Genomic DNA, 16,820 nt, shown 5'->3' on the forward strand with positions numbered 1-16,820 from the left:
GTGACCCTCTGTACCCCTCAGGAGGGAGTCCTCCATGATGACATCTCTTCTTTTTTCTTGATTGATGATGTGGTGACACAGGGCAGTCTGACTTGCCCAGGGCAACCCCTCCAACGTGGAGGGACCTTCATCCACATGTCCCGTCCGTCCAGCTCCAGAGCCTCATACCTATTCATAGAATGGCTGGGGTTGAAAAGGATCATCTAGTTTCAACCTCCCCGCTGTGTGCAGGGTTGCCAGCCACTAAACCACGCTGTCCAGAACCACGTCCAGCCTGGCCTTGAATGCCTCCAGGGATGGGGCATCCACAACCACTCTGGGCAGCCTGTTCCAGTTTGTCACCACCTGCTGTGTGGAAAGCTTCCTCCTAATATGTAACCTAAACCTCCCCTGTCTCAGTTTAAAACCATTCCCCCTTGTCCTACCACTCTCCACCCTCGCAAACAGTCGAGTTTGAGAAGGACCTGGGTGTCCTGACGGATAAAAAACTTAACATGAGCCAGCAGTATGCTCTTGCAGCACGGAAAGCAAATGGTATCCTGGGCTCCATCAGCAGGGAGAACAAGGTGATTGTCCCTCTGTACTGTATCCATGTGAGGCCCCGTCTGGAGTACTGTGTCCTGGTCTGGAGCCCCCAGTACAAGAAATACAGAGAGCTGTTGGAGACGGTCCAGGGGAGGAGCATGAAGATGATCAGAGGGCTGGAGCAGCTCCCCGACAAAGACAGGCTGAGGGAGATGGACTTGTTCAGCCTGGAGAAAAGGAGGCTGCGAGTTGACCTAATTGAAGCCCTTCAGTACCTAACGGGAGCCTATAAACAGGAGGAGGGTCAACTCTTTGAAAGAGTAGATAACAGCAGGACAAGGGGAAATGGTTTTAAGTTGAGGGAGGGAAGATTTAGGTTGGATGTCAGGGGGAAGTTCTTTACTATGGGAGTGGTAAGGTGCTGGAACAGGCTGCCCAGAGAGGCTGGGGATGCCTGGTCTATCCCCGGTGGTGTTCAAGGCCAGGTTGGATGTGGCCCTGGGCAGCCTGGTCTGGTATTAAATGGGGAGGTTTGTGGCCGTGCCTGTGTTGGGGCGCTTGGAGCTTCATGATCCTTGAGATCCCTTCCAACCCAGGCCATTCTGCGATTCTGTGAAACAGTCATACCCCTCCTGTTTATACGCTCCTTTCAAATACCAAAAGGCCACAATGAGCTCTCCCTAGGAGAGCAAAGGGCACCTGGGAAGGTAGGACAGACTGCGAGGCAAACTGCTTGTTGCCCTGAGCAGGCACTCGTTCCCTTCCCTTGCAATCCCTGAGGTCCCCTCCTCATGTCAGACTGCTAGAGGGTAGGTCATCCAGTGCTACTTGTAGAGCGTCTCCTTGTGCCTTTCCTGCTAGGACGGCAGAGTGTGACTCCAGCAATCTATGTCCCTCTCACAATCTCAGATGCTCCCCAACCTCTCCAGCTTTAGCTCCGCCACCATTCTGAGCAGATCATCCACTTGTTCACACGGCACACAGGCGGTATTTCCGTTGCCCTTGTGTAGCAGTGACAGTGTCAGACACTCTTCGCAGCCTGAGACCTGAATCGCTGCATGGACTTAGGTGCTGAGTCACCACGTTCCATCTTGCAACAGCTCCCTGCAGCGTGGGGACTGTGGCTGCACCTTGGTGCTACAGAGGAGCAACAGCCTGTCAAGTGATTGCTCTTCTCCAGGGTGACCAGGTGCCACGGGCTGTGCTAACTGTGTGCCTGCACTGACTGCCGTGTCACACCCTTCTGACGTGCCACACTGGTTTTGCCCATCCAGTTTGCTGGGAAGGTGGTGAGGAGGAGAAAACCCTGTGATCCCAGCGCCTAAGTCTGCCCTCCTCAGGACAAGCAGAGAAGAAGAAGCGGACAAAGAAATGTGTGTGGGATGGTGGGGTTTATTGTGTTGACACTAGGGACTAGAGCCAGCAGACGGCGTTGGCACACGGCTGTTTTCATGCCATAGTTTTGGGGGCTGAATGTGTGGGGGGATGCTGTCTTCGACACTGGGCTCAGAAGCGACTTCACGCCTGGGATACCCCCACTGTTGGAACGGCTATCCATGCCATCATTTTTCTGGCTGACCTCGGGGGGATGTTGGCTTTGATGTTGTACCCGGGAGTGACTTCATGCCCGGGATAGCCCCCGCTGTTGAAACTGCTTCCATGCCATCTTTTTTGGGGCTGACTGGAGGGGAAATGCTGGCTTTGATGTTGGACCCGGGAGTCACTTCATGCCTGGAATAGCCCCCGCTGTTGGAATTGTCTCCTGCAGCCTCCTCAGGGCCGGCTGTGGACATCTGGGACTCGATGTGCCACTGAGGAACGGCTTCGCATGCGGGCCTCCCCTGGCTGCGTGGGCCGTTCCCCAGTGTGTGAATGCAGGGGAGCCCTCGAGGACCTCCGTGTCACCGGTCTGGTGGTGCTGTGGGTGCTGTTCTGAGCAGCTGGAGATGGTGTTCGCCTGCTGCCCTGAGGCCTTCTGGTCCGGCTCTGGGAACCCGGGGCCTGACCTTGCAGCGGGGAGCGGCTTCGTGTCCGGCTTGTTCCCCGCTGCCTGGAACGCCTTCTGCGTGCAGCCACTGTGACTGCTCCGGAGGATCCCGATGTGCCCTGTCTGGTGGATGGGTGTGAGCTGCTTTCAGCTCTTGGGGCTGCTGTGCGTCTGCTGCCACGCTGTGCTCGGTGCAGCTCAGATGCATCCTGATGGTCAGGAAAATGTGAGCGGATTGTCCCATGTTCGGTCCCCAGCTCACTGGTCTGACTGCTGAGCTCTGGCAGCTGGGAACTGTGTGATGGCCCCGATGCTACCTGGCTGCTGGGGCCGGACCTGCTGTCCTCTGGTTCCTGGGGGCCGTGGGATGGTTGCAGGCCCCCCTGGCTGGCAGTGCTGGGCCCAGCGAGCTCCGAGATGGTGCTGGAGGCTGTAAGGGGAGGCGGGAAGGTCAGCAGGATAAAGCTGTCGCCCTGGGTAGGGACAGGCTGCCATCCCTCCTTGGGCAGAGAGACTCTGGCAAAGCTGCCCTGAGCACTTGCTGCCAGGCCTTGCCGGGGCCCAGCGCGCTGCCACGCAGCCGATTGCCTCTTACCGGTACCCAGGCCAGCACAGCTGTCGCACTCCCATGTGGCTGTTGTGTTGCTCAAGTGGGAGCACCGGCGGTGAGTGCCCTCAGCAGCACAGGAGCTGCACAGGATCAGCTGCCAGGGCCTGGGGAAGCAAAGGGGTTGTGGCTGTGAGGACCAGATTCCCAAGCGAGGGAGTGCCCGGCACAGCACATCTCTGGTGCTCTGCCCTCGCTCCCCCAGCCCGTGCTGAGGCTGAGATCCCCCGCGGAACCTCAGCGAGCTGCTGTGGTAACTCACCCCCTTATATCTGCCTGTCGTCTGCCTCTAGGGTAAAGGCACCTGCTGGCATCGCAGCGCTGGTGCCTCTGGAGGAGTGGTGCGTATGCACGGTAGTCGTCCCATGATGGTCTTCTACAAGAGAAGGGAGGGAAACTGATGAGAGCCCAGTGTCCCCAGCATCAGATCCAAGGTTGTCCCATCTCATCCACCCCAACGCCATTTTTAGCTTCTTCACGAAGCTGAGGCACGTGCCCATGAGACAGCAAAGGGCCAGGCCTGCCGAGACAGTGCCTGGGCAGGCCCAGCGCTTGCACCTTGTCATCTGCATGGTTTGGCAGAAAGACACCAACCTGGCTGGGATTTGGATCCCCATGGTAGACATTTCGTCACAGAATACTGCATTGTCTCTGCAACTGGGGCACCGGAAGCACATAGTGCCAGCATTCAATGCCTGTTTCTGCAGAAGAAGCGCAAGCAGGGTGAGCGTGAGCAGTGCCTGGTGTTGCTGAGCACTAAGCATGCCTGCAGGGTGAGGAGAGGGCTCCTACTTGGATGCAACCCCGGTGGAACCAGGCATGTGTGCACGCTGGGCACACCATGGTGTGGTAGGTCAATCTGTCCCCCACGGTCTCCTGGCAAATGACGCAGATGGTGTCTTCTGCTGGAGCTGTCACTGCTGTCTGTCGAGGGCGGTGCTCCCAACAGAAGGACCTGGGGGAAGATGGAAGGGATGGGCACAGTGAGAAGTGCTGTGAGGGCAGTGGAGGAGCAGGAAGGAGCCCCAAGCCCTGGCTCTGGCAGGCTGCTGGGAGGTGACCTTGTGGGTTCCTCCCTGGCTTGGCTGCTGCGGACAGCCCTTACCTGTGCTCTCCAAAATACTGTGTGATGCATTCCCCATCCGCAGCGCAGGGCAGATGGAAGCTGCGTGCACAGCCACTCTCTGCGCATGTGATGGTCGCCCCCCTCTCACCGCAAACACAGCATTGCTGGAAAAAGCAGAACAGCCCCATCAGAGGCAGGCACAGGGCCTCCACAGCTGGCCTCACACCTTTGGGCAGGGCACAGGATGTGGCCACTTCTGGGTCACACTCTACAAAGCAGCTTGGTGGACAGGGCTGATCCCCTATGGGCAGGCCTTCGTCCCGGAGGCGGTTGGAAGGGCTGTGATTGCTTTCCCTGGGTTCAGACTAAGCTGGTGTGAGCCCCTCCTGGCACAGATCTGCCTGCTCCGCTCAGGTCCTCACCTTCTTGTTTGCCTGCTTGACCTTGCGTGCGAGGGCAGCAAGGTCAACGGCCATAGATTGCTCCTCTGGGGGTCTTTCTTCCAAAGTGATGTGGGCAAAAATCTGTAGGAGAGAAAAGAGCAGGAACTCATGAGGACAGGGAGGAAGGGAGTATCCCGTTTGGAAGCAGACAGGATCACCGGGGGGAACTCACCAAGCAGAACTCATGGATAGACGTGAAACTGTCGCCAATAGTGCGCCCAAAGATGTCCGGGTCATCATCTGCCCGGCCACACAGCATGCACACTGCTGAGGAGAGAGCAAACGTGAGCAGCGGTGAGCACCTGGTGAGGCCAGGTGTCCCTGAGGGCTGTCCCCAGGGTCCTGCTCTGTGCCTGCCGTGCTGGCTGGAGGCGGTGGAGGGGAAGGGGCCATGGCAGGCCCAAGGCAGTCACAGCCCAAGCTGGGCCCCCTTTGCCAAGGAGCAGAGGGGCCCTGCTCCATGCCCGCCTGGGAGCTCCTGCCTGCCCCTTCCTCCCCTCTCAGCTCCCAGCCGCAGGCAGAGCCCCAGCACCCCTCTGCCCAGCGTTGGGAGCCGTGCGCAGGGATGCTGTGCTCTCACCTGGCTCCTCTGAGCTGGAGGCCTTCCTCTTCTTATTGGACATGATTGTGCGTTGACGGTGAGCACTACGAGAGTCCCTGTTCTCTCCACGCCTCACCAGGCCGCACTGACACTCGTCCTGAGCCCGACAGCCTTTGCTGTGCTCCAAGCTTCACGCGTCACAATGGCTGCTCCGTGACACCCACTGTGACATCACGGTCACTGCCTCATGGCGACTGTGGGTGCCGGGCCCTTGGCTTCCAAGCAGGAGGGTGGCAGCTCCACAGCTTCTCTGACAGAACTTTCTTCCAACAACCTGTGTCAATCTCCCCTCTTTTTGTCAATATTTTGCATCACACCCAGCACAGCTAATTCTCTCGTTTGCTCGACTTCTTTCTGCGTGGTTGTCCTCTTGCCTGGGTAACATACCAGATCTTCCACGAGGGGATACCTCTTCTTCTCTGCCGACAAGGATCACCCTCACCGTAGAGAATTTCTTCCTAATATCTGGTTTAAATCTGCCCTCTTCCAGTTGAAGGCTGTTTTCCGTCGTCTTGTAGCTACACGCCCTTTAAAAAAGGCAGCTTTCCTGTAGGTCCTTTTCAGGTACTGGAAGGGCTCCGTGAGGTCTCCGCTGTGCCTTCTCTTATCTAGTCTGTACTGCCCCAGCTCCCTCAGCCTGTCTTTGTAGGGGAGCTGCTCCAGCCCCCTGATCAGATGATTTTTGTGGCCCTTCTCTGGACCCTCTCCAACCCTGTCTTTCTTGTACTGGGTGCCCCAGACCTGGATGCCTTAGTCCAGATGGGGCCTCACAAGAGCAGAATAGAGAGGGACAATCCCCTCCCTGTCCCTGCTGGACGGCCCTCTTCTGATGAACCCCACGCTTCCATTTGCTTTCTGAGCTGCAGGAGCACATTGCTGGCTCATGTTCAGGTTTTCATCCATCAGGACGCCCAAGTTCTTCTCTGCAGGGCTACTCCCAAGGATTCTTCCTTCCCGTTTGTATATATGCCTGAGATTCCTCCGGCCCAAGTGCCAAACCTTGCACTTTGGTGTGTTGAACCTCACTGCATTCACCTGGGCCCACCTTTTGAGTTCGTTGGGGTGCCTCCGAATGGCATCCCTTCCTTCCACTGTGTCAACTGCAGCACTCAGCTTGGTGTCATCAGCAAACTTGCTGAGGGTGCACTCAATTCCATCATCGATGACATCGGTAAAGATGTTAAAGAGTAGCGGTGCCAAGACAGACCTCTGGGGGACACAGCTCGTTACCGGCCTCTACCAGGACATAAACCCTCTATCACCACCCTTTGTCTGCAGCCTTTCAAACAATTCCTTTTCATAGAATCATAGAATCACGTGGTTGGAAACGACCTGCAAGATCATCTAGTCAACTGCCTTCCCATTCCTATTAGTACCACAAGCTACTAAACCATATCTCGTAGCTCCTCATCCAGGCGCCTCTTGAACACCGCCAGGGACGGCGACTGCACCACCTCCCTGGGCAGGCCATTCCAGTGCCTGACCATCCTCTGAGAGAAAAAGTTTCTCCTAGTGTCCAACCTAAACCTCCTCTGGTACAACTTCTGGCCATTTCCTCGGGTCCTACTATTTGCCTGGGAGAAGAGGCCAGACCCTTTTTCATCACAACCTCCCTTCAGGAAGCTGTAAAGTGCAATGAGGTCTCCCCTGAGCCTCCTCTTCTCCAGACTAAACAATCCCAGCTCCCTCAGCTGCTCCTCATAAGACTTGTGCTCCAGACCCCTCACCAGTTTCGTTGCCCTTCCCTGGACTCGTTCCAGGGCCTCAATGTCTTTCTTGTAGTGAGGGGCCCGAAACTGAACACAGTACTCGAGGTGCCGCCCTCCCTGCTCCTGCTGGCCACACTATTTCTAATGCAGGCCAGGATGCCATTGGCCCTCATGGCCACCTGGGCACACTGTCGGCTCATGTTCAGCCGAGCATCAACCAACACCCCCAGGTCACTTTCCTCTTCACAGTCATCCAACCACTCATCCCTAAGCCTGTAGCGCTGCATGGGGTTGTTGTGGCCAAAGTGCAGGACCCAACACTTGGCCTTGTTAAACCTCATCCCATTCACCTCAGCCCAGCGACCCAACTTATCTAGATCCCTCTGCAGAGCCTCCCTACCCTCAGGCAGATCGACACCACCTCCCAGCTTGGTGTCATCTGCAAACTTACTCAGGGTACACTCAATCCCTTCATCTAAGTCGTCAATAAAGATATTAAACAGGATGGGCCGCACGGCCCTCCAGCCAGTTCCTTATCCAACGGAGGGTAAAACTGTCCAAGCCATGGGCAGCCAGTTTCCGCAGAAGGATACTGTGAGAGACCAGGTGGTCTACCACCAGGTGGTCTACCCGTCAAATCCCCATCTCTCCAATTTGGAGATAAGGATGTGGTGGGGGACCATCAGAGGCTTGGCAGAAGTCCAGGTAAATTACATTGGTCACCTTCCTTTTGTTCACCAATGCTGTCGCTCCGTCATGTGGAGTGATGTTCCTAGTGACATGTCACCCAGGCCCTAGGCAGGCAGCAAACCTCCCTGGGGGGGGGATCTGAGCGACATGTGTGACCCTCTGTACCCCTCAGGAGGGAGTCCTCCATGATGACATCTCTTCTTTTTTCTTGATTGATGATGTGGTGACACAGGGCAGTCTGACTTGCCCAGGGCAACCCCTCCAACGTGGAGGGACCTTCATCCACATGTCCCGTCCGTCCAGCTCCAGAGCCTCATACCTATTCATAGAATGGCTGGGGTTGAAAAGGATCATCTAGTTTCAACCTCCCCGCTGTGTGCAGGGTTGCCAGCCACTAAACCACGCTGTCCAGAACCACGTCCAGCCTGGCCTTGAATGCCTCCAGGGATGGGGCATCCACAACCACTCTGGGCAGCCTGTTCCAGTTTGTCACCACCTGCTGTGTGGAAAGCTTCCTCCTAATATGTAACCTAAACCTCCCCTGTCTCAGTTTAAAACCATTCCCCCTTGTCCTACCACTCTCCACCCTCGCAAACAGTCGAGTTTGAGAAGGACCTGGGTGTCCTGACGGATAAAAAACTTAACATGAGCCAGCAGTATGCTCTTGCAGCACGGAAAGCAAATGGTATCCTGGGCTCCATCAGCAGGGAGAACAAGGTGATTGTCCCTCTGTACTGTATCCATGTGAGGCCCCGTCTGGAGTACTGTGTCCTGGTCTGGAGCCCCCAGTACAAGAAATACAGAGAGCTGTTGGAGACGGTCCAGGGGAGGAGCATGAAGATGATCAGAGGGCTGGAGCAGCTCCCCGACAAAGACAGGCTGAGGGAGATGGACTTGTTCAGCCTGGAGAAAAGGAGGCTGCGAGTTGACCTAATTGAAGCCCTTCAGTACCTAACGGGAGCCTATAAACAGGAGGAGGGTCAACTCTTTGAAAGAGTAGATAACAGCAGGACAAGGGGAAATGGTTTTAAGTTGAGGGAGGGAAGATTTAGGTTGGATGTCAGGGGGAAGTTCTTTACTATGGGAGTGGTAAGGTGCTGGAACAGGCTGCCCAGAGAGGCTGGGGATGCCTGGTCTATCCCCGGTGGTGTTCAAGGCCAGGTTGGATGTGGCCCTGGGCAGCCTGGTCTGGTATTAAATGGGGAGGTTTGTGGCCGTGCCTGTGTTGGGGCGCTTGGAGCTTCATGATCCTTGAGATCCCTTCCAACCCAGGCCATTCTGCGATTCTGTGAAACAGTCATACCCCTCCTGTTTATACGCTCCTTTCAAATACCAAAAGGCCACAATGAGCTCTCCCTAGGAGAGCAAAGGGCACCTGGGAAGGTAGGACAGACTGCGAGGCAAACTGCTTGTTGCCCTGAGCAGGCACTCGTTCCTTTCCCTTGCAATCCCTGAGGTCCCCTCCTCAAGTCAGACTGCTAGAGGGTAGGTCATCCAGTGCTACTTGTAGAGCGTCTCCTTGTGCCTTTCCTGCTAGGACGGCAGAGTGTGACTCCAGCAATCTATGTCCCTCTCACAATCTCAGATGCTCCCCAACCTCTCCAGCTTTAGCTCCGCCACCATTCTGAGCAGATCATCCACTTGTTCACACGGCACACAGGCGGTATTTCCGTTGCCCTTGTGTAGCAGTGACAGTGTCAGACACTCTTCGCAGCCTGAGACCTGAATCGCTGCATGGACTTAGGTGCTGAGTCACCACGTTCCATCTTGCAACAGCTCCCTGCAGCGTGGGGACTGTGGCTGCACCTTGGTGCTACAGAGGAGCAACAGCCTGTCAAGTGATTGCTCTTCTCCAGGGTGACCAGGTGCCACGGGCTGTGCTAACTGTGTGCCTGCACTGACTGCCGTGTCACACCCTTCTGACGTGCCACACTGGTTTTGCCCATCCAGTTTGCTGGGAAGGTGGTGAGGAGGAGAAAACCCTGTGATCCCAGCGCCTAAGTCTGCCCTCCTCAGGACAAGCAGAGAAGAAGAAGCGGACAAAGAAATGTGTGTGGGATGGTGGGGTTTATTGTGTTGACACTAGGGACTAGAGCCAGCAGACGGCGTTGGCACACGGCTGTTTTCATGCCATAGTTTTGGGGGCTGAATGTGTGAGGGGATGCTGTCTTCGACACTGGGCTCAGAAGCGACTTCACGCCTGGGATACCCCCACTGTTGGAACGGCTATCCATGCCATCATTTTTCTGGCTGACCTCGGGGGGATGTTGGCTTTGATGTTGTACCCGGGAGTGACTTCATGCCCGGGATAGCCCCCGCTGTTGAAACTGCTTCCATGCCATCTTTTTTGGGGCTGACTGGAGGGGAAATGCTGGCTTTGATGTTGGACCCGGGAGTCACTTCATGCCTGGAATAGCCCCCGCTGTTGGAATTGTCTCCTGCAGCCTCCTCAGGGCCGGCTGTGGACATCTGGGACTCGATGTGCCACTGAGGAACGGCTTCGCATGCGGGCCTCCCCTGGCTGCGTGGGCCGTTCCCCAGTGTGTGAATGCAGGGGAGCCCTCGAGGACCTCCGTGTCACCGGTCTGGTGGTGCTGTGGGTGCTGTTCTGAGCAGCTGGAGATGGTGTTCGCCTGCTGCCCTGAGGCCTTCTGGTCCGGCTCTGGGAACCCGGGGCCTGACCTTGCAGCGGGGAGCGGCTTCGTGTCCGGCTTGTTCCCCGCTGCCTGGAACGCCTTCTGCGTGCAGCCACTGTGGCTGCTCCGGAGGATCCCGATGTGCCCTGTCTGGTGGATGGGTGTGAGCTGCTTTCAGCTCTTGGGGCTGCTGTGCGTCTGCTGCCACGCTGTGCTTGGTGCAGCTCAGATGCATCCTGATGGTCAGGAAAATGTGAGCGGATTGTCCCATGTTCGGTCCCCAGCTCACTGGTCTGACTGCTGAGCTCTGGCAGCTGGGAACTGTGTGATGGCCCCGATGCTACCTGGCTGCTGGGGCCGGACCTGCTGTCCTCTGGTTCCTGGGGGCCGTGGGATGGTTGCAGGCCCCCCTGGCTGGCAGTGCTGGGCCCAGCAAGCTCCGAGATGGTGCTGGAGGCTGTAAGGGGAGGCGGGAAGGTCAGCAGGATGAAGCTGTCGCCCTGGGTAGGGACAGGCTGCCATCCCTCCTTGGGCAGAGAGACTCTGGCAAAGCTGCCCTGAGCACTTGCTGCCAGGCCTTGCCGGGGCCCAGCGCGCTGCCACGCAGCCGATTGCCTCTTACCGGTACCCAGGCCAGCACAGCTGTCGCACTCCCATGTGGCTGTTGTGTTGCTCAAGTGGGAGCACCGGCGGTGAGTGCCCTCAGCAGCACAGGAGCTGCACAGGATCAGCTGCCAGGGCCTGGGGAAGCAAAGGGGTTGTGGCTGTGAGGACCAGATTCCCAAGCGAGGGAGTGCCCGGCACAGCACATCTCTGGTGCTCTGCCCTCGCTCCCCCAGCCCGTGCTGAGGCTGAGATCCCCCGCGGAACCTCAGCGAGCTGCTGTGGTAACTCACCCCCTTATATCTGCCTGTCGTCTGCCTCTAGGGTAAAGGCACCTGCTGGCATCGCAGCGCTGGTGCCTCTGGAGGAGTGGTGCGTATGCACGGTAGTCGTCCCATGATGGTCTTCTACAAGAGAAGGGAGGGAAACTGATGAGAGCCCAGTGTCCCCAGCATCAGATCCAAGGTTGTCCCATCTCATCCACCCCAACGCCATTTTTAGCTTCTTCACGAAGCTGAGGCACGTGCCCATGAGACAGCAAAGGGCCAGGCCTGCCGAGACAGTGCCTGGGCAGGCCCAGCGCTTGCACCTTGTCATCTGCATGGTTTGGCAGAAAGACACCAACCTGGCTGGGATTTGGATCCCCATGGTAGACATTTCGTCACAGAATACTGCATTGTCTCTGCAACTGGGGCACCGGAAGCACATAGTGCCAGCATTCAATGCCTGTTTCTGCAGAAGAAGCGCAAGCAGGGTGAGCGTGAGCAGTGCCTGGTGTTGCTGAGCACTAAGCATGCCTGCAGGGTGAGGAGAGGGCTCCTACTTGGATGCAACCCCGGTGGAACCAGGCATGTGTGCACGCTGGGCACACCATGGTGTGGTAGGTCAATCTGTCCCCCACGGTCTCCTGGCAAATGACGCAGATGGTGTCTTCTGCTGGAGCTGTCACTGCTGTCTGTCGAGGGCGGTGCTCCCAACAGAAGGACCTGGGGGAAGATGGAAGGGATGGGCACAGTGAGAAGTGCTGTGAGGGCAGTGGAGGAGCAGGAAGGAGCCCCAAGCCCTGGCTCTGGCAGGCTGCTGGGAGGTGACCTTGTGGGTTCCTCCCTGGCTTGGCTGCTGCGGACAGCCCTTACCTGTGCTCTCCAAAATACTGTGTGATGCATTCCCCATCTGCAGCGCAGGGCAGATGGAAGCTGCGTGCACAGCCACTCTCTGCGCATGTGATGGTCGCCCCCCTCTCACCGCAAACACAGCATTGCTGGAAAAAGCAGAACAGCCCCATCAGAGGCAGGCACAGGGCCTCCACAGCTGGCCTCACACCTTTGGGCAGGGCACAGGATGTGGCCACTTCTGGGTCACACTCTACAAAGCAGCTTGGTGGACAGGGCTGATCCCCTATGGGCAGGCCTTCGTCCCGGAGGCGGTTGGAAGGGCTGTGATTGCTTTCCCTGGGTTCAGACTAAGCTGGTGTGAGCCCCTCCTGGCACAGATCTGCCTGCTCCGCTCAGGTCCTCACCTTCTTGTTTGCCTGCTTGACCTTGCGTGCGAGGGCAGCAAGGTCAACGGCCATAGATTGCTCCTCTGGGGGTCTTTCTTCCAAAGTGATGTGGGCAAAAATCTGTAGGAGAGAAAAGAGCAGGAACTCATGAGGACAGGGAGGAAGGGAGTATCCCGTTTGGAAGCAGACAGGATCACCGGGGGGAACTCACCAAGCAGAACTCATGGATAGACGTGAAACTGTCGCCAATAGTGCGCCCAAAGATGTCCGGGTCATCATCTGCCCGGCCACACAGCATGCACACTGCTGAGGAGAGAGCAAACGTGAGCAGCGGTGAGCACCTGGTGAGGCCAGGTGTCCCTGAGGGCTGTCCCCAGGGTCCTGCTCTGTGCCTGCCGTGCTGGCTGGAGGCGGTGGAGGGGAAGGGGCCATGGCAGGCCCAAGGCAGTCACAGCCCAAGCTGGGCCCCCTTTGCCAAGGAGCAGAGGGGCCCTGCTCCATGCCCGCCTGGGAGCTCCTGCCTGCCCCTTCCTCCCCTCTCAGCTCCCAGCCGCAGGCAGAGCCCCAGCACCCCTCTGCCCAGCGTTGGGAGCCGTGCGCAGGGATGCTGTGCTCTCACCTGGCTCCTCTGAGCTGGAGGCCTTCCTCTTCTTATTGGACATGATTGTGCGTTGACGGTGAGCACTACGAGAGTCCCTGTTCTCTCCACGCCTCACCAGGCCGCACTGACACTCGGCCTGAGCCCGACAGCCTTTGCTGTGCTCCAAGCTTCACGCGTCACAATGGCTGCTCCGTGACACCCACTGTGACATCACGGTCACTGCCTCATGGCGACTGTGGGTGCCGGGCCCTTGGCTTCCAAGCAGGAGGGTGGCAGCTCCACAGCTTCTCTGACAGAACTTTCTTCCAACAACCTGTGTCAATCTCCCCTCTTTTTGTCAATATTTTGCATCACACCCAGCACAGCTAATTCTCTCGTTTGCTCGACTTCTTTCTGCGTGGTTGTCCTCTTGCCTGGGTAACATACCAGATCTTCCACGAGGGGATACCTCTTCTTCTCTGCCGACAAGGATCACCCTCACCGTAGAGAATTTCTTCCTAATATCTGGTTTAAATCTGCCCTCTTCCAGTTGAAGGCTGTTTTCCGTCGTCTTGTAGCTACACGCCCTTTAAAAAAGGCAGCTTTCCTGTAGGTCCTTTTCAGGTACTGGAAGGGCTCCGTGAGGTCTCCGCTGTGCCTTCTCTTATCTAGTCTGTACTGCCCCAGCTCCCTCAGCCTGTCTTTGTAGGGGAGCTGCTCCAGCCCCCTGATCAGATGATTTTTGTGGCCCTTCTCTGGACCCTCTCCAACCCTGTCTTTCTTGTACTGGGTGCCCCAGACCTGGATGCCTTAGTCCAGATGGGGCCTCACAAGAGCAGAATAGAGAGGGACAATCCCCTCCCTGTCCCTGCTGGCCGGCCCTCTTCTGATGAACCCCACGCTTCCATTTGCTTTCTGAGCTGCAGGAGCACATTGCTGGCTCATGTTCAGGTTTTCATCCATCAGGACGCCCAAGTTCTTCTCTGCAGGGCTACTCCCAAGGATTCTTCCTTCCCGTTTGTATATATGCCTGAGATTCCTCCGGCCCAAGTGCCAAACCTTGCACTTTGGTGTGTTGAACCTCACTGCATTCACCTGGGCCCACCTTTTGAGTTCGTTGGGGTGCCTCCGAATGGCATCCCTTCCTTCCACTGTGTCAACTGCAGCACTCAGCTTGGTGTCATCAGCAAACTTGCTGAGGGTGCACTCAATTCCATCATCGATGACATCGGTAAAGATGTTAAAGAGTAGCGGTGCCAAGACAGACCTCTGGGGGACACAGCTCGTTACCGGCCTCTACCAGGACATAAACCCTCTATCACCACCCTTTGTCTGCAGCCTTTCAAACAATTCCTTTTCATAGAATCATAGAATCACGTGGTTGGAAACGACCTGCAAGATCATCTAGTCAACCGCCTTCCCATTCCTATTAGTACCACAAGCTACTAAACCATATCTCGTAGCTCCTCATCCAGGCGCCTCTTGAACACCGCCAGGGACGGCGACTCCACCACCTCCCTGGGCAGGCCATTCCAGTGCCTGACCATCCTCTGAGAGAAAAAGTTTCTCCTAGTGTCCAACCTAAACCTCCTCTGGTACAACTTCTGGCCATTTCCTCGGGTCCTACTATTTGCCTGGGAGAAGAGGCCAGACCCTTTTTCATCACAACCTCCCTTCAGGAAGCTGTAAAGTGCAATGAGGTCTCCCCTGAGCCTCCTCTTCTCCAGACTAAACAATCCCAGCTCCCTCAGCTGCTCCTCATAAGACTTCTGCTCCAGACCCCTCACCAGTTTCGTTGCCCTTCCCTGGACTCGTTCCAGGGCCTCAATGTCTTTCTTGTAGTGAGGGGCCCGAAACTGAACACAGTACTCGAGGTGCCGCCCTCCCTGCTCCTGCTGGCCACACTATTTCTAATGCAGGCCAGGATGCCATTGGCCCTCATGGCCACCTGGGCACACTGTCGGCTCATGTTCAGCCGAGCATCAACCAACACCCCCAGGTCACTTTCCTCTTCACAGTCATCCAACCACTCATCCCTAAGCCTGTAGCGCTGCATGGGGTTGTTGTGGCCAAAGTGCAGGACCCAACACTTGGCCTTGTTAAACCTCATCCCATTCACCTCAGCCCAGCGACCCAACTTATCTAGATCCCTCTGCAGAGCCTCCCTACCCTCAGGCAGATCGACACCACCTCCCAGCTTGGTGTCATCTGCAAACTTACTCAGGGTACACTCAATCCCTTCATCTAAGTCGTCAGTAAAGATATTAAACAGGATGGGCCGCACGGCCCTCCAGCCAGTTCCTTATCCAACGGAGGGTAAAACTGTCCAAGCCATGGGCAGCCAGTTTCCGCAGAAGGATACTGTGAGAGACCAGGTGGTCTACCACCAGGTGGTCTACCCGTCAAATCCCCATCTCTCCAATTTGGAGATAAGGATGTGGTGGGGGACCATCAGAGGCTTGGCAGAAGTCCAGGTAAATTACATTGGTCACCTTCCTTTTGTTCACCAATGCTGTCGCTCCGTCATGTGGAGTGATGTTCCTAGTGACATGTCACCCAGGCCCTAGGCAGGCAGCAAACCTCCCTGGGGGGGGGATCTGAGCGACATGTGTGACCCTCTGTACCCCTCAGGAGGGAGTCCTCCATGATGACATCTCTTCTTTTTTCTTGATTGATGATGTGGTGACACAGGGCAGTCTGACTTGCCCAGGGCAACCCCTCCAACGTGGAGGGACCTTCATCCACATGTCCCGTCCGTCCAGCTCCAGAGCCTCATACCTATTCATAGAATGGCTGGGGTTGAAAAGGATCATCTAGTTTCAACCTCCCCGCTGTGTGCAGGGTTGCCAGCCACTAAACCACGCTGTCCAGAACCACGTCCAGCCTGGCCTTGAATGCCTCCAGGGATGGGGCATCCACAACCACTCTGGGCAGCCTGTTCCAGTTTGTCACCACCTGCTGTGTGGAAAGCTTCCTCCTAATATGTAACCTAAACCTCCCCTGTCTCAGTTTAAAACCATTCCCCCTTGTCCTACCACTCTCCACCCTCGCAAACAGTCGAGTTTGAGAAGGACCTGGGTGTCCTGACGGATAAAAAACTTAACATGAGCCAGCAGTATGCTCTTGCAGCACGGAAAGCAAATGGTATCCTGGGCTCCATCAGCAGGGAGAACAAGGTGATTGTCCCTCTGTACTGTATCCATGTGAGGCCCCGTCTGGAGTACTGTGTCCTGGTCTGGAGCCCCCAGTACAAGAAATACAGAGAGCTGTTGGAGACGGTCCAGGGGAGGAGCATGAAGATGATCAGAGGGCTGGAGCAGCTCCCCGACAAAGACAGGCTGAGGGAGATGGACTTGTTCAGCCTGGAGAAAAGGAGGCTGCGAGTTGACCTAATTGAAGCCCTTCAGTACCTAACGGGAGCCTATAAACAGGAGGAGGGTCAACTCTTTGAAAGAGTAGATAACAGCAGGACAAGGGGAAATGGTTTTAAGTTGAGGGAGGGAAGATTTAGGTTGGATGTCAGGGGGAAGTTCTTTACTATGGGAGTGGTAAGGTGCTGGAACAGGCTGCCCAGAGAGGCTGGGGATGCCTGGTCTATCCCCGGTGGTGTTCAAGGCCAGGTTGGATGTGGCCCTGGGCAGCCTGGTCTGGTATTAAATGGGGAGGTTTGTGGCCGTGCCTGTGTTGGGGCGCTTGGAGCTTCATGATCCTTGAGATCCCTTCCAACCCAGGCCATTCTGCGATTCTGTGAAACAGTCATACCCCTCCTGTTTATACGCTCCTTTCAAATACCAAAAGGCCACAGTGAGCTCTCCCTAGGAGAGCAAAGGGCACCTGGGAAGGTAGGACAGACTGCGAGGCAAACTGCTTGT

General features: G+C 56.5%; 2 protein-coding genes across 3 annotated transcripts; both read right to left on the reverse strand.

The window, feature by feature from the left end:
* Positions 1-1,224: 1,224 nt before the first annotated feature.
* On the reverse strand, positions 1,225-5,307 carry LOC149919413 (E3 ubiquitin-protein ligase PHF7-like). The gene is made up of 9 exons (XM_090134402.1): positions 5,209-5,307; positions 4,801-4,892; positions 4,608-4,709; positions 4,225-4,349; positions 3,912-4,074; positions 3,714-3,820; positions 3,382-3,495; positions 3,108-3,226; positions 1,225-2,942 (listed from the first exon to the last, which is right to left on the reverse strand). Exons 1-9 carry the CDS (start codon positions 5,249-5,251, stop codon positions 2,299-2,301), a joined length of 1,509 nt encoding a protein of 502 aa, XP_089990528.1. The 5' UTR covers positions 5,252-5,307; the 3' UTR covers positions 1,225-2,298.
* Positions 5,308-9,791: 4,484 nt separating this feature from the next.
* On the reverse strand, positions 9,792-13,749 carry LOC149919414 (E3 ubiquitin-protein ligase PHF7-like). Of its 2 annotated transcripts, none has more exons than XM_090134404.1 (9): positions 12,988-13,749; positions 12,580-12,671; positions 12,387-12,488; positions 12,004-12,128; positions 11,691-11,853; positions 11,493-11,599; positions 11,161-11,274; positions 10,887-11,005; positions 9,792-10,721 (listed from the first exon to the last, which is right to left on the reverse strand). In XM_090134404.1, the coding sequence occupies exons 1-9, from the start codon at positions 13,028-13,030 to the stop codon at positions 10,078-10,080; spliced, it is 1,509 nt and encodes a 502-aa protein (XP_089990530.1). In that variant the 5' UTR covers positions 13,031-13,749; the 3' UTR covers positions 9,792-10,077. The 2 variants fall into 2 exon arrangements, with proteins under 2 accessions (XP_089990530.1, XP_089990529.1); XM_090134403.1 differs by having other exon boundaries at positions 12,580-12,674.
* Between the last annotated feature and the right edge of the window lie 3,071 nt (positions 13,750-16,820).

The sequence above is a fragment of the Phasianus colchicus genome, chromosome 1, assembly GCF_987193195.1.
Source record: "Phasianus colchicus chromosome 1, bPhaCol1.hap1.1, whole genome shotgun sequence".
NCBI classification, from domain to species: domain Eukaryota; kingdom Metazoa; phylum Chordata; class Aves; order Galliformes; family Phasianidae; genus Phasianus; species Phasianus colchicus.

Excerpts from the sequence above, each read along its gene's own strand:
- LOC149919414 (XM_090134403.1), bottom strand. The coding sequence starts at position 13,030 with ATGTCCAATAAGAAGAGGAAGGCCTCCAGCTCAGAGGAGCCAG. Across the intron at positions 11,600-11,690 it reads TCCACCGGGGTTGCATCCAA|AAACAGGCATTGAATGCTGG; the intron begins GTAGGAGCCCTC and ends CTTCTTCTGCAG. Across the intron at positions 10,722-10,886 it reads CTGTGCTGGCCTGGGTACCG|CCTCCAGCACCATCTCGGAG; the intron begins GTAAGAGGCAAT and ends CTCCCCTTACAG.
- LOC149919413 (XM_090134402.1), bottom strand. The coding sequence starts at position 5,251 with ATGTCCAATAAGAAGAGGAAGGCCTCCAGCTCAGAGGAGCCAG. Across the intron at positions 3,496-3,713 it reads GGGATCCAAATCCCAGCCAG|AAGACCATCATGGGACGACT; the intron begins GTTGGTGTCTTT and ends CTTCTCTTGTAG. Across the intron at positions 3,227-3,381 it reads CGACAGGCAGATATAAGGGG|GCCCTGGCAGCTGATCCTGT; the intron begins GTGAGTTACCAC and ends TTGCTTCCCCAG.